The sequence below is a fragment of the Podarcis pityusensis genome (assembly GCF_964106645.2).
Source record: "Podarcis pityusensis genome assembly, chromosome: 7".
Lineage (NCBI taxonomy): Eukaryota > Metazoa > Chordata > Lepidosauria > Squamata > Lacertidae > Podarcis > Podarcis pityusensis.
Genome location: NC_138031.1, coordinates 64,411,659 through 64,427,153, shown reverse-complemented (window position 1 = coordinate 64,427,153; position 15,495 = coordinate 64,411,659). Strand labels below are relative to the sequence as shown.

The following is a 15,495-nucleotide window of genomic DNA, read 5'->3' as shown; positions in this document are numbered from 1 at the left end:
GGGCTGCATCAATAGGAGTATAGCATCTAGATCAAGGGAAGTAATAGTGCCACTGTATTCTGCTCTGGTCAGACCTCACCTGGAGTACTGTGTCCAGTTCTGGGCACCACAGTTCAAGAAGGACACTGACAAACTGGAACGTGTCCAGAGGAGGGCAACTAAAATGGTCAAAGGCCTGGAAACGATGCCTTATGAGGAGCGGCTAAGGGAGCTGGGCATGTTTAGCCTGGAGAAGAGGAGGTTAAGGGGTGATATGATAGCCATGTTCAAATATATAAAAGGATGTCACATAGAGGAGGGAGAAAGGTTGTTTTCTGCTGCTCCAGAGAAGCGGACATGGAGCAATGGATCCAAACTACAAGAAAGAAGATTCCACCTAAACATTAGGAAGAACTTCCTGACAGTAAGAACTGTTCGACAGTGGAATTTGCTGCCAAGGAGTGTGGTGGAGTCTCCTTCTTTGGAGGTCTTTAAGCAGAGGCTTGACAACCATATGTCAGGAGTGCTCTGATGGTGTTTCCTGCTTGGCAGGGGGTTGGACTCGATGGCCCTTGTGGTCTCTTCCAATTCTATGATTCTATGTCCATACTTGATTTTACAATCTATGCTGGCTAGTTTTGGAAACAACCAGTGCACACTCACACACCCAACAGACTCATAGTGGCTTTGGAATTGCAGTCATACCTTGGTTCTCAAAAGGAATCCGTTCCAGAAGTCTGTTCGACTTCCAAAAATGTTCCTGCACTCAATCGGAAGCTGCGTCGGACACTCAGCTTCCAAAAATGTTTGCAAACCAGAACACTCATTTCCAAGTTTGCGGCGTTCGGGAGGCAAAAAGTTTGAGTCTTAAGACGTTCGAGAACCAAGGTACAAATGTACAATAATGGCTAACTGTGGCAACAGAAATAAGCTGCTGTGAACTTCAAATAAATGTACTCCTCCCCTTTTCTCTCTTCCAGCTGAGAGGAGATCAGAAGCTTTCACTTGTGTATTTGATTAGCTGCAGTTTAGTGTTTCATCCAAACCGTAAAAGTCCGTCATTCAAAACTATGGTTTGTTGAAACTTGGCAGCTTTGTTGTCCAAGATGTGAATTGACGTGTTTCAGCAAACCAGATTTTCTCCGGATTTGAACATTATGACAAATTGTGTTTAATAAAAAATGCAAGTGGAAGCTTCTATCGCTTCATGGTTGTACCAGAGGAGGAAGGGGGGGAGGCCTGTGCTAGCCTGGGGCTCTCGAATGTTTTTTCCTGTAGTTTATTACTATGTCTGAAAGCAAGCAGTACCACTGGCATCTGTGACAGTAGCTTAGAACACAGTTCTTTTCATATGATTCACCCCCCTTTTTTATGTAGTGACTTTGCTGTATCAGTTCTCTGTGTCGCGGGTTTCATTTGCGCACACCCATGTGTGCTTAAATCTGGAACTTGCCACATGAGAGAAATCTATTGAAAAATACCCCCACAGCAACATAGTAAATGCTAGAGTTCCACTGGTAACTGAAATGGTCATCCCGCTGAAATGGTCACAGTGCAAAACTGATGTAGAAGAGCCAGGCCTTGGGAAAAGTGACTATAAACATATTTCCAAGTTCAAGACTGAATCACATATGCACGTGTAACAGCACGTGAAAATGATTTTGGGTTGCACTCAATGCTAGTTGTAGTCAGAGTCAGGGTGGATTTGATTTAAATCACGATTTAAGTCACTAGTCAGTAAGACTTGATTTAAATCACTAGTCAGTAAGACTTGATTTAAATCAATTTATTTTACAGAAAGACTCATTCTTGCTGGTATAATCTTAATAATTACAACCAGATGAATGTTTCATTTTTGAAATTTTCAGAGTAGTTTTTACAGTTATATCAAAAATTACTGATTTGGTTATACTATTAGAAATACATTGACAGATAATTATGAAATTATTGTGAGGTTTAATAAGTTAACTGTTTATATTTGGACAACTTTTCTGTTGTACTTTATTGGAAGGAGAAAAATAATCATTTCCTTAATAATTTAATAATAATTTAAACAATGTATTTAACTAAAACAATAACATTGTAGCATATGTATCAATGTTTGTTAACTGATGTGGTTAAATGTTTTTTTTTTAAAAAAACAGACTGAGTTTTAGTACACATGAAAAACTTAAAACAAATCCTTATTTCCTGATGAATAGCCTTTGGACTATAATGTAACTTAAATAGAAAACTATCTTTAGAAATATTTTTGCTCCAAAAGCATTTTATTTTAAAATCCGATTTAAATCAAAAAATCCAATTTAAATCAAAACTGATTTAAACTTCTTTTTAAAATTTGATTTTTTATTTTTTTTAGAAAATCAATGATTTTTATCCACCCTGGTTAGAGTAGACCTGTTGAAATTAATGAACATGCCTCACTTAATTTCTGTTTCTTTTTTCCTACTCCTTTACTTCGTTCGATCATACATAAGAGCCTACTTTAAATTTGGAGGGGTAGCCCTTGCTGTCATACGAAGAAAGTCATTTAGAGGCTGCAAAGTTTGGCAGATATTAAAAGTATTGTGCATTTGAACTGCAGTGGCTGTTTTGCATATCCAGTTGTCACTTGATGTTTAATTCATTGCTTTATGAACTTGCATGTAAATCCATAATCGCATTGAAGTCACTAGGTGAGCAATACACATGCTGACTGTAATAATTCACTCGTTAAATTATTATTATTGTTATTGTTGTTACGAGAGAGCTCTTGAATCTGAGTGCACAGGATAGAATTTAGCTTACGCTGCAGAAAATAATCAGTACAAGGGAATGTACTTAGCCAGCTGGATTAAGCTTGGAAGTTTGTTGGTTTACTAAAGTATCTGTTTTAATAGAGGTGCTTCGATTTGGGAAATGCCTGAGCTTGTTGGGAGAGCTCTGATGCCACCAGCGAGGTGTGGCTCCTAGTTTGCAGCACCTCACCCATAGACAACTAGTGCAGGCTTGCACCTGTGGCTGAACGCAGCATGACCAAACACTTGCAAAGCAGCCTCTCTCACACAGCTATCCTTTGTGTATATTATATATAAAGTGGCCTTTGAAGCAGAACACCTCTTCCTTTAACAGGGAGGTTGTTTCAAAATGCACTTTGTGCTGCCCCTAAAATAAGTAGGCAAGGGACTTTAATCTCTGCTCATCGGTTGATGACCAAAGATGAAATCCTGTTGTCTAGGCTTTGTGATCCTGTTCGCTGCTGGGGACAGAGGAGTGAAGGAGTAAACCCTATCCTTCCACCCATCAGCTGACAGAACCAGTGACATCAGCTGGTGGGTGTTTGGGGGAAATGGCCTGGTGGGCTACATTCAACAAGCCAGAGGTTTCCCAACCTGGTAGCATACATTTTTAAAAACAAGTTATCCAAAGCTAGTAGTATCTTCTCTACTGTACTGGTACATTTTACCTACATAAAAGGAGATTTTCTAAGCAGACTACATTACTAAGCTGTTCCTGTTAGAAGCACGATTTCCAGAATGTATTTTTCTGCCTTGAAAGTAATAGAATAATAGAATTGAAGAGATATTTAGTCCCACTCCCTGCAGCAGTGCTGGATTCTCTTGCCCAGCGTGGGGCTCAAACACATGAACCTGAGATTAAGAGTCTCCTGCTCTATTGACGGAGCTATCCCAGCTCAGTCTTCCAGTTGACAATACAGAATTCCAAAAGATGGTTCTCTTGGACTGTTACCACAATGGAATCATTGTGTCTGAAAAGACAGATTAAGTCTTGGGTACGGAATTCCTCTGATTATACTGAATGTGTTTTGAGCTCAAATGGAAAGAACCACATTATTGGGTTCCAAACAGGCTTTCTGAATCCACTCTGATCCCTTCTCCTTGGACGTATATAATCCCAAGCTCCCAAACTGTTTCTGAATATCTTGTTCAGGATAGGATCAGTTTACTTGGGAATACTGTTCTGGATAAAACTTCAGTAGTGGCAGAAGTTTACATTATGTATTGGCTTTCTTCTTTCTTATTACAAAACCTTGTCATGCCTGGGCCCTTAGGCGCTGTTACATAAAAGCTGGTTGGCAATACCCTCACCAAGATGCCACATACATGAATCTGGAATAGTATCTTGTTTTGTAGATTGGTTGAGAAAGCAAGGTCTGTATTCTCTGTCTGGTTAAATATCCATAACAGGTTCAGAAAATCAGGTACAGGTTTCAGCTTGAGCATTTATTATCATCATATCATCACCACCATCAGTGCTCTTAATGCTTTGTAGTGTAATGTAAGTGAACCCCTGTCCCAAGATTCTTTTAGCCTAAATTTAGACAGTTCAGAGAGGAGGTAACAGAGGAGTTGGCCAAGGATAACAAGGGATGGGTATAAAACCAAATACAGTGGTGTGTGCTTTGGCTTCATTTGAAATGAGATCTTGGTTCAGATTTCACAGAAGAAGGAGGGATTTGAAGGAAGACAGCTGGTGTCATATATAATTCTGTAGGAATTTACAGAATGATGGGTTAGAAGGGAGAATGGACTGAGCAGTTTTGCACTTGAGTATTCCGGCTGTCCTGGTCTTCCTGTGTGTTTCTAGGCTAGACTAAGAATGTCTGTTTCATACACCATTCATCCTTGTGTTTGTTTCATTGGCAGAATGGTAACCACAAGCCAGTATTTATTTATTTTTTACTTAGCTCACATTCCCACCGTGGTTTTTATGAGGCTGCAGACTCAGCATTGTAACTCTTTTGTGTGACACACACAGACACAAAGGAGGGGCAAGTGTATCAAGGAGAATCTCTGTGAAGCCGCACAGGTTACAACACTTTAATTTGAATAAGGTGTGCTGCTTGCCTTGGGAAATGCATTTAAAATCCATGATTAATTACATCTGTGTGATTAATTCTCGGCCTCTCTTTCTCCTTCCCTTAGCCACAATGGAACCGGCACAATGTCCAGGCGTCAAAACACCATTCAAGACCTCCTGCAAAATTGCTCCGATTGCCTCATGCGTGCCGAACTCATAGTGCAGCCTGTAAGTCTTGTTCCATTGCTGAACCTATATGAATGCTAACCTGGGAGATGCTGTTTCCCCATTCTGAATGAGCAAGCGAGAATGCAGACCTCAGAAAAAAGTGCTGTGGAACAGTTTCTTACAGAGGTTGCCTGCTTTTTAAGACTTGTGTGCACTTCTGGTTTTTTTTAATAAGTTCTGTGGGTGCCAGTCCCTCTAGTCACTTCTTTCCCTGCTCCCCCGGATCAGCTGCACTCTCGTGAGATGGAAAAAGAGAGCAAGTGCACACAAACGTAGTTTCATTTTTCCAAGGTAGAATTCAGTAGAATTAACCAGAGTAGAAAGAGTGTCGTCCTCCAGTTCAAGGAGAAAAAGTATGATCTTATGATCAAAGGAGTAGTTGGGGGTCGGGGAGCTCAGGGGCTTTGTAGGCACCAAGAAGATGCTTCAAGGGTTCCGTTGCACCCATGTTGGTGACCCCTGGGTTTATTAGGAAGGAAGGAAGAGAGGTTCTGTGGCTTAGTGGTGCAGCACCTGCTCTGCAAACTCAAAGGTTCTAGGTCAGCCTTTCTCAACCTGTGGGTCCCCAGATGTTGCTGAACTACAACTCCCATCACCCCTAGCTAGCAAGGCCAGAGCTCAGGGATGATGGGAGTTGTAGTCCAACAACATCTGGGGACCCATAGGTTGAGAACCGCTGTTCTAGGTTCAATCCTTGGTCTCTCCAGTTACGAGGGATTAGCTAGCAGGAGATGTAGAAGACTTTGGCTAAAGACCCTTGAGAGCTGATACATATCAGATTAGGCAGTGCTGTACTAGATGGACAAACAGTATGGTTTGGTGTAAGGCAGCTTCCTGTACAAAACATACCTAACTGTCCAAATATGAGAGAGAGAGAGAGAGAGAGAGAGAGAGAGAGAGAGAGAGAAGGCAGCATGACTATAATAGCATGTACATTTATTTACACCCTCCCCCAGTTCATCCCAAGAAAGAGCATATTAATGCCTACTGGTTCCTGTATACACACACATCTGTTTAATAAACAGAATCACAGCTCCATGTTGAGGTCTGCCTTCTTACTTGCTCTTCTGCTGCTGGTGCCCTGCCTCTTCTTTTTCAGGATTCACTGTTTTCACAGCTAGGTTTCTAGGACAGCTTTCTAGGTTGCTTGCAGAAACGCCTATTAAGAAAACGCCCTCTCAGCTGGTAGAACATAATCTCAGAAACAATTCTAGGAGGAATGAAGTGGCCATCCAAGTGGCCAATTACCAGGGAATAAGGTTGGGATTGACTTGGTATATAAAACATAGCCCAGTCTTGCAGGTGACTGTTCAGGGGGAATGATTGCCACTTGTCCATCTGGCCAGTTGCTCTCTACTTGGATAGGCCTCAATTCTCCAAGGAGGTCATATCCAGCTCTGCCTTAGCCAAGCTGCTTTTGAGCGGCTATTACCACTGGCCTGAAAGTGAGACCTTATTTAACAGAGCCTTGCTATGAAACCTGCAAGTGCAATTTGTTCATTCTCCTTCCTAGCCTCAGATGTTGCTAGGCCTTTAACAAATGGCGTTTCCCTACAGTGCTACCATCCTGGTGTTGAAAGGAAGGCAGGAATGAACCAAGAGTTAATGGGCAAAAGCTCCCAAGCACCTGAGTGGCTCACACAGGACAGCTTCCCAGGAGATTGTACCCAGCAGATCCTTCTTTAGACCACGCTTGTCACTTGTTTCTGTACCTGGTGTAGTTTAGGTGTAATGATAATGATAATGGATAACAGCAACGATAAATAATACGCCACATATATTTCAAATATTAGCTGTTTCATGGGTTTCAGTGCATTACCGACAGAAAACTTGCAGCATTAAAAAAATCTGGAGTTTAGAACATCCTACACACGTTTCCTCCTACTATCACATTATTTTTGTGGTGGTGGTGGGGCTTTTGAACCAAATATGGTGATTTTTTGTTTGTTTCCTTTCACTTAGGAGCTGAAGTATGGGGATGGTATCCAGATTAGCAGGAACCGAGAGCTGGAGGAGTGCTTTGCTCAGGCAAATGAGCACATGGACATCCTCGATGGGCTGATCAGAGAGATGAGGCAAATGGGGCAGCCCTGTGAGCTGTACCAGAAAAGGTACCACATTCTGTTTTTGTCTCCTGGCTTTCCCCCACAGACTTCTAGTTATTATATGTGGGCTTGCCTCAGTTTACACTTAGCATAGTACAGGCGCTTGACTCTGCCTCGTATTGAATCAATGAATAGATGCCCATGAATTATACGAGGAGGTTTGTACCAGGTATGTGCTCTTGTGGAGTCAAGTGCTCCGTTTCGTCAGACGTACCAAATGGTAAGCCATTCAGTACTACAGTAAATAGTGGTGCTGCATACCTGTATTGGGAAATTTTCAATGTTTGATGTTTTATTGTGCTTTTTATGTTCTGGAAGCCTCCCAGAGTAGCTGGGGAAACCCAGCCAGATGGGCGAGGTATAAATAATAAAATTCTCCTCCTCCTCCTCCTCCTCCTCCTCCTCCTCCTCCTCCAGGACTCTTTCTCATCTAATGAGACTGTGTACCTTGAATTTTTAATACTATTTCATTCTGTGGAACACAAAGCATGGATTTCCCCCTTCCATTCTTATTGTTTTCAAGCCAGGAATGCCACCTTCATTGCACTTATTTATTTGTCTTTAAAAAGTCCAAAACCAAAACAAAACTGCAGTGAACAATCTTAGTGGATCAGGCATCTAGTGCATTATCCCCATATTCCACCACTGCTATTACTGGATGTTACCTAGTAAGTTTATAGTGCTGGGGGGAAATGGAGGACTTTATCCCATATTTTTCATTACAGGCTTATGGTGGCTCAGAGCCTGCAAATGTATTCCCCCTCCTCCTCTGCTCCATCTCTTTCGTCTTATAGCCCCTTGACGTTGTTCTCCATCGTTATCCTTTCAGATTGCTTCAGCTTCAAGAGCAGATGCGCGCCCTCTACAAAGCGATCAGTGTACCTCGTGCCCGTAGGGCTAGTTCCAAAGGTGGTGCGTTTACCTCCCAGAGTGGATCGGGATGGGATGAATACACCAGGCGTTGCACCACAGAATGTCTGAACTGGATGAGGCAGCAGAAGGTAAAGCATGCTTCGTGTTCTGGCTTTTGTTGAGAAAATGGAACTGCATTTTTCTCCCCTCCAACACCACACCAGCCAGTTCTTGTCCTGACAATTCAGGGAGTGGCAGGGGTGTCTCCCTGGTTTCCCGTCGCCGACGTTACTGTGGCTTGCTGGGAAGGGTGAGGTGGGGAGATTGGTGCAGTGTAGACGCAGTGACAGAGTCAATTCAGTGCTCCTGCCAAGGTGTCCCTCCCGGTAAGCCACAGCGACAGGACTGCTGAGAGGCAGTCCCCTTCCCATTGTCTGCTCCTGGGCACGGCACTTTGCAGCCTCAAAATAAAATATCAGCAGGAGTTAAGGGAAAGTAAGCCAGCCCCTTTCTCTTGAGTCTGTGTTGTTTTAGAACCTTCTGGACGCACCTACTGCAAGCTCATAACATTCACCCAAGCACGGCAAAGATTAACTCTATGTACACAGTGCATTGCTACAGTCATCCTATTTCTGCATAAAGGAAAGGGGTGGGGAAAAATAATGGTTCAGACAATAACTGAAGAAGAAAAAAAGAATACGGAGGACAGAAAAAGAAACGAATGAAAGATCTCATGTGGCTGGCAAATTAGAAAATGGAAATGAAAACAAGAGACCTGCAGATATGGCAATAAGGCATTTGCTAAAGGGGCTTGCAGTTGATTTTTATGGAGTGGCTTCTTTAAGATGACTGTTTGAATGGCCGCGTAATTTCCCTACCTGTTCTGCAAGGGAACAGGCACCCCTCCTATAGCAGCCGCTGCCGCCTAGGAAGCCCTTGCAGCATTTCAGCTGTGCCAGAGTCCAACTATGGTCACCGTTTACCTACCATAAATGTGAAATGCTCTTTCCAAACAAAGCAACGTCACCTGCATGGGGCAGGAAGCAGGAGAGGATGACACACACAATCACACTATTGCTACATACTCTGCAGGTACAGAAGGGGAGGGGGGGCCCCCTTTTAAGTCCCTCCCCAAATACCTGCCGTGTTGTCAGCCCGATGTGAATAGGCTTCCTTACCTAGTTGCCTTCCAACTTTCTTATCTTACCTTGACCTTCTCTGGCTTTGCATTCTGTCTGCAGAGCCCAAGTTACAGCATGCCAAAGAAATGTGATACGTAGGGAAGCCCTGCCGGTAGCTTTTGTTTTACTTCCCTGTCGTTTTGGAGATAGGAAAGCCGTGGGCTTCGGACCTGGGCTGGGTTTCTCTGGTGGGGCCGGGAGCTGGAAATGAGTCACTTTTTTTGTTCACACGCATTGACAAATGTTCATTCTTGCTGCTGCTTTGATGGCTTTGGCTCACAGCAAGCTGAAAAAAAGAAGGAATAAAGTTCTTTTTTTCAGATGGCCGACAGCCTAAAATGGCTTCGCTTGCTGGAGCCATTCCAGCTTCGCTTAAGCACAGGTGTGGCTCAGGGTGGTGTCTGTGGTAGCGTTATTGCTGTGCTGAATCATAATTAGTTCTTTTAAAAAAACCAGCAGCTGATACCTGATTTTGAAGGTAGAAGAGAAATATCCTACACCATTCAAATGGGCAGAGCATTTTCTGAAACACAGCTCAGCTCTCCCAAGTGACTTTCTTGCCCAAGGCTGTTTAGTGTCTCCCTTCCTCAGTCCACTGTCTGCAAAATGGGAATCTGAAAGAGTTGGCATATGAAAGAATGGGATAGGGCACACGTCTTAATACTGTATTTTTCGCTCTATAACATGCACATAGTTTTTAGAGGAGGAAAACAAGAAAAAAAACATTCTAAACGAAACAGTGGATGTATGATTTTTGTGGTTCATGCTGTGGCCACAGACATGTGATCTGACAGTGAGTTTGGAGTAGCCCAATGCAAAAATCCTGAGGATCCATGTGGATCCATGCTTTGTAACCATGATTTTGCACCACTGCGGCCCCAGGCAACAGTGGGTGCATGATTTTTTTGGTGCAAGATGTAGCCATGGACATGCTATGTGATCTGATGGTGAATTTGGGGTGACCCAGTGCAAAAATCCTGAGGATCCATGTGGATTCGTGCTTTGTAACCACGTTTTAAGTGGGGAGGGAAGGAAAAGCACTCAAGGGACAAGGAGCGTGCATGGGGTGTGTGGAGAAGGATGCTGCTAATAATGCAGAAGAGGGGTTTAAGGGGAGAAGGCTCCTCTCCTCTACCGCTTTGCTCCTTTAAAGCAAGCAGGCTCTGCTTTTCTTCCTCCTCCCCGCTCATCCCCGGCTTAGCGAGCTGAAAAACTTTGCTGCTATGTAGCGAGCTGAGTGGGGAGGAGAGAGGGACAGAGAGCCTGCTTGCTTTAAAGGAACCAACTGGACAGGAGCCGCTTACTCCTTAAAAGAAGGAGCTTTGCTCCTTTAAAGAAGCAGGTTCTCTGTCCCTCTCTCCTCCCCACTCAGTGGCTCTTCTCCCGCTTTGCTGTTTCAAAGTGAGCCAGGGAGGAGGAAAGGAAGGGGAACCATGGATCTTCTGCTCAAGACTGCAGCAGATCCCCACCACCACCTGTAGGCATTCCCTCCATAACACGCACAGACATTTCCCCTTACTTTCTAGGAGGAAAAAAGTGAGTTATGGTGCAAAAAATACGGTACTTCACATGTTATCAGTACTTACATATTGGCTGGTCATCTTAATTTTCACATGTTAAAAGCAATGGTAACACATGCTAGCAAGGACTCTGTGTGTGTGTGTGTGTGTGTGTGTGTGTAGCAAGAGCTAGTTTCAAGTTCCAATTATTACAGACTTTCTCAACTTTACCATTTAGAAAATATGAAAGTTTTTTTGTCATGGTGTGCGTGGAGCTGAGGGCTGCAGAGCAACAAGACATGGTGCACAAATTTAATAGTATTTAGGTGATTGCTTCACTAACGTGGCTGGAAAGGGTGGCTGGGTGGAAATTAATCTTCCCTGTAAAAAGGTGGCATGGTAACTTGGCTCCTGCTGGTCTATAGCTACCTGTAGATGCCTTCTGAAGTTCTTTGGTGCCTGTTCTACTGTGGCACCTAAGGTAGTTTTATTCTGTTACCTTCTCCCCTGCTTTGCAGAGCAGAAAGGGACATTGGGGAAGGCTTTAGTCTTTTCCGATTTGCACGACTCCTGTGAAATAGTAACCCCAAGCAACTCTGTCCCAAGCAAGGATAACCACCTGGTAGCTGCCGAACCATGTCTTCCTTGCAAAGCAGCTCTATATACCTTTGCTTGTGCACCATTGTTTTAATTTTGCTTCACATTGGCACCTATATAAATAAACCACTAAAGAAGATGCACATTCTTCCTTTCAGTCTGAAATGGAGTTAGTAAAATGGGGATTTGATGCGGCAGCTATTGAGCAACAAATTGCCGACCACAGGAGATTCCATAATTCCATTGGAGACTATCGCTGGCACTTGGACAAAGTCAAAACCGACCTGGTAAGATACTGATTCTGCTTCCTTGATTTTTTGCATCACTGCCTGTTTTAAATTGCTAACTGGCGGTTTCACATCTGGTGAAATATTTGAAAGAGCCCTGTTTTAGCACTGCTGTGTTTTGCTTATTCAGAAGTATTGGTGCATGAAAGAGCATTCTCCCCCCCCCCCCAAACACACTTTGTGTGGTTGTAAATGAGTCTAACTTGGGGTCAGCAGCAATGTATCTAGGGGCCTCCATTACACATTTTGGTATTCTATCAAAATATTTAAGTATCTACACCCACTCCTTTCTACACTCTTTCTGCCTCTGTTATCTTATGGACACTTCCTGGGTTGGGGACCCTGTTGTTCTCCAGATGTTGTTGAAATTCAGCTCGCATTGGCTCCAACCAGCATGGCCAGTAGTGAGGGAAGATGGAAGATGGAGTCCTTCAACACCTGGAGTGTCGCAGGTTCCCCATCCCTGATCTAAAGCATCCTGTGTTTCCCATTCAGGTTGGCGTCAAGCCCCAACACGGCCTCCTTTGCCGCTTCTGCTTGTCCTTTGGTTGCCAGCATTCCCTTGCCCCTTCTTGCTGAGGCATGTGGCCTTTGATTGTGGCTATTTGTGATATAAAGAGGCTCCCTAGGAAACTGACTTTACAAATTATTCCATCTTAAATTTTGTTTCTGCAGAGGCCCCCTTGGTAAATGGGTCAAATTTGTAAGCTGTAGAAGATCTTTATTCTTTTTATTCTTTTGTCCGCAGCGTGAGAAGGCTGCTGTTCATCAGCTGGAGGAGGAATATGAATATCTTCTGGTAAGCTAAAGAACAACTGAATTTCCGAAGGCCTTGTTATGTGTGCTTTGCCTTCTTAGCAGTGGAGCATCCTATGAGTCAGGGAAGACAACTATGGATCCCACAAGGATGAAAAGTGCAGGTTCAGCCCAGTCATGGTGGAACTTGACTGTTCTTAGTTTTTATTTCAACAATTAATCCTTAATAATAAAGTTGCATCTAGAAACTTGTGGGCAATACTTGCTGAAGTATCTCTGCATGGCAACTTACCCTTGTCCATTACAGTCGTACCTTGGAAGTTGAACGGAATCTGTTCTGGAAGTCCATTCGACTTCCAAAATGTTCGGAAACCAAAGTGCGGCTTCTAATTGGCTGCAGGAAGCTCCTGCAGCCAATCAGAAGCTGCCTCAGACGTTCGACTCCCAAAAGAATGTTGGAAAACCAGAACACTCAATTCCGGGTTTCAACCGTTCAGGAGCCGATTTGTAAGGGAGCCAAGTCATTTGAGATCCAAGGTACAACTGCATTTGCATTTTAAAAAAATGTTGTCATGAAGCAGAATACAGATTTCCCCTCTTTCTTTTTTTTAAAGTGCAAAGTATCCCCAGCCCAAATGGGGGCAAAAGAGTGTTGGGTGTGTAGCCATTTGCTTTCCAGAGCTCTGACTTGATCCCTCTGTTTTGTTCCACAGTTTTGTTTGCACAATAAGCTTTGATCCTTAAGTCTGAAGCTCATTACTTTGATGTTTTGTAGAGATTCTCCTTTGAAAGAATGGATCAGTTGCGCCAGCTGCAAAACATCATCCAGGCCACTAGCAGAGAAATCATGTGGATCAATGACTGTGAGGAGGAGGAGCTTCTCTACGACTGGAGTGACAGGAACACCGATATTGCCCGGAAGCAGGAGGCCTTCTCTGTAAGTTACACTAAGACATCTTTGTTCCGACCGGCTTTCCCAGCTGGATCATTACCATAAATGTAATAAATAAAATAAAATTTATCATGAGTGCCTACCTTGTTACAGTTTCAGTCTTTTTTAAAAATTATATTTTCTGGCCTGGGGTTTGAACTGTTTTTAATTATCTTCGGTGTAATTCTCCTTGAGACAGTTGTTCAGAAGGCAATTAATGAATCAGTGATGATGATAATACTTTGTGTGGTAGGAAAAAGTTACGAAGGATCTTTTGGGTGCTTGATTCAGTAAGGCTGTTCTTGCTAATATATAGCACAAATTAAGCCTGGAAGGTTTGCAGGCCTATAAACATGCCACAATATAAATACGCTTGATTGTATTAGTCCCATTGAAATTAATGGGATTGACTAGTTTAGCTTCACTCAGTTACAAAGCCACTAATCTTACTATATGCTGGTGATACGACCTTATATGCATTGAACTTTTAGTGTCATTATTATTTTAAGGTTGGCCTTAATGCTTGTTCCTTTTCTGTTTAAAGAAACGCATGAGCCAACTGGAAGTTAAGGAAAAAGAACTCAACAAACTGAAGCAAGAATGTGACCAACTGGTGGTCAACCAGCATCCTGCCTCAGACAAAATCGAGGTATATCTTAAACTTCCTACGATCTTGCTCTGCTCTTTTTTTCTGGAGGGTGAGATACAAAGGTTCCACAGAAGTGAAAGGTACTGCAAATCAGATCTTGAACCTTGAACCCTGACCAATTTTTGGTTGATCAACAAGAGTCAGTGTTAGAAACAATGTAGGACGACCTGCATGCTGATCAAAGACTGGTTGCTCTGGTTGTGTGAGTGACCGTTTTATAACCCTGGTTTACAACTGCGCTTAGTGATGGGCCTCTTTTGGTGTTTGAAGTGGAGGGCCAAGTTTTCCTGTAAGTTTTCCTTTAAGCAAGTCCAGTTCCTTTAAGCCAAGTCCTGTTTATCGCCTCTTCCTCCCTCCAAAGCTGTTTTAGGAAGTTTTGAGAGGTGTCGTTGCTAGCTAGGTAAAAGAAATGAATGAATGGAGGATGAACTGTGATTTATTTACTCTTTAAATGTATAGGCCTACATGGATACACTGCAAACTCAGTGGAGCTGGATTCTCCAGATCACCAAGTGCATTGATGTTCATCTCAAGGAGAATGCAGCATACTTTCAGGTGTGTGCAGTCATAACGGATATTAGAAGTTGAATCCCAAGCAACAGCATTTAAACTCTGTTTGGTTGTATATTTTTTTTGGGGGGGGAGAGGATTCACAAACATGCAATATCTTGCACTCCAACTATTAGTAAGTAAGGAACGTCACATTGTGAGTTTAGCTTGTAGAAAGGAAAGCTTGCTAAATAAATCATCTGAAATTGGATTGAAGGTAATAGGCTGTCTTTAGTTTAGTTTCCTTCATTTATTCTTCATATATCCATGCTCTTGAAAGGGGATTGTATTCATATGTTCAAGTGCTGCATTTCCTATTAATGTCTGTTAGTCCAGTGTAGATTTTACGAGTTCAGCATTACTAATCGCTTAAAAGTCTGTTGGATCCTACAATACTATACTGAAATCTCATTCAGGGCCCACTGTTATCATTCTGTACAAAATGTACACTTCACACCTTTAATTTATTTTACAGCATTTGTGTTCTGGCTTTTTCTCCAAGGAGTTTAAGGCAACATAGAGGGTTCTCCCCACTTCATTTTATCCCCACAACAACCCTGTGAGTTAAGTTAGACTAAGAGAATGTGACTGGCCCAAAGTCACCCAGTGACCTTCATGACTGAGTAGGGATTTGAGTCCTGGTCTCTCAAGTGCTAGTACGACACTCTAACCACTATGCCCCACTAGTGTGATTAGATAAAGACAATCATATGTCTATTTGCTTTTTATGCATAGTTTTTTGAGGAAGCCCAGTCAACTGAGAGCTATTTGAAGAATCTACAGGATTCCATCAGAAAGAAGTTCATTTGTGATAAGAATATGTCCCTGCAAGTTCTGTTGGAGCAGATCAAAGAGTTGGAGGTATGGATGCCACTTCGTTTTGAGATCCCACAGCTTCTTTCAACTTCAGCAGGACTAAGCCCATAAGGGCAGATGTCCTTATATATGAAAGATACTGTGTTTGAAAGACAGATGACATGAAAGGTCATTGTGGCTGTTTGAAGCCATTGGGTGAGGAAAATGAGGTGTTAAGGCGAAGGTCTGGGGAAAATTGCAATTTCCAGGCTTTCTTGTCACATTGA

At 42.8% G+C, this 15,495-nt stretch overlaps 1 protein-coding gene across 3 annotated transcripts in view; it reads left to right on the top strand.

Moving 5' to 3' along the window:
• The window catches only part of DSP (desmoplakin), a 48,747-nt gene that overhangs the window by 12,127 nt on the left and 21,125 nt on the right, over positions 1 to 15,495 (top strand). For all 3 annotated transcript variants that reach the window (XM_081014570.1, XM_081014572.1, XM_081014571.1), the window contains exons 2-10: positions 4,905 to 5,007; positions 6,970 to 7,118; positions 7,942 to 8,113; positions 11,400 to 11,528; positions 12,277 to 12,327; positions 13,060 to 13,221; positions 13,760 to 13,864; positions 14,324 to 14,419; positions 15,149 to 15,274. In XM_081014570.1, coding sequence (XP_080870696.1) covers positions 4,905 to 5,007; positions 6,970 to 7,118; positions 7,942 to 8,113; positions 11,400 to 11,528; positions 12,277 to 12,327; positions 13,060 to 13,221; positions 13,760 to 13,864; positions 14,324 to 14,419; positions 15,149 to 15,274 — 1,093 coding nt within the window. The remainder of the gene's footprint in view (positions 1 to 4,904; positions 5,008 to 6,969; positions 7,119 to 7,941; positions 8,114 to 11,399; positions 11,529 to 12,276; positions 12,328 to 13,059; positions 13,222 to 13,759; positions 13,865 to 14,323; positions 14,420 to 15,148; positions 15,275 to 15,495) is intronic.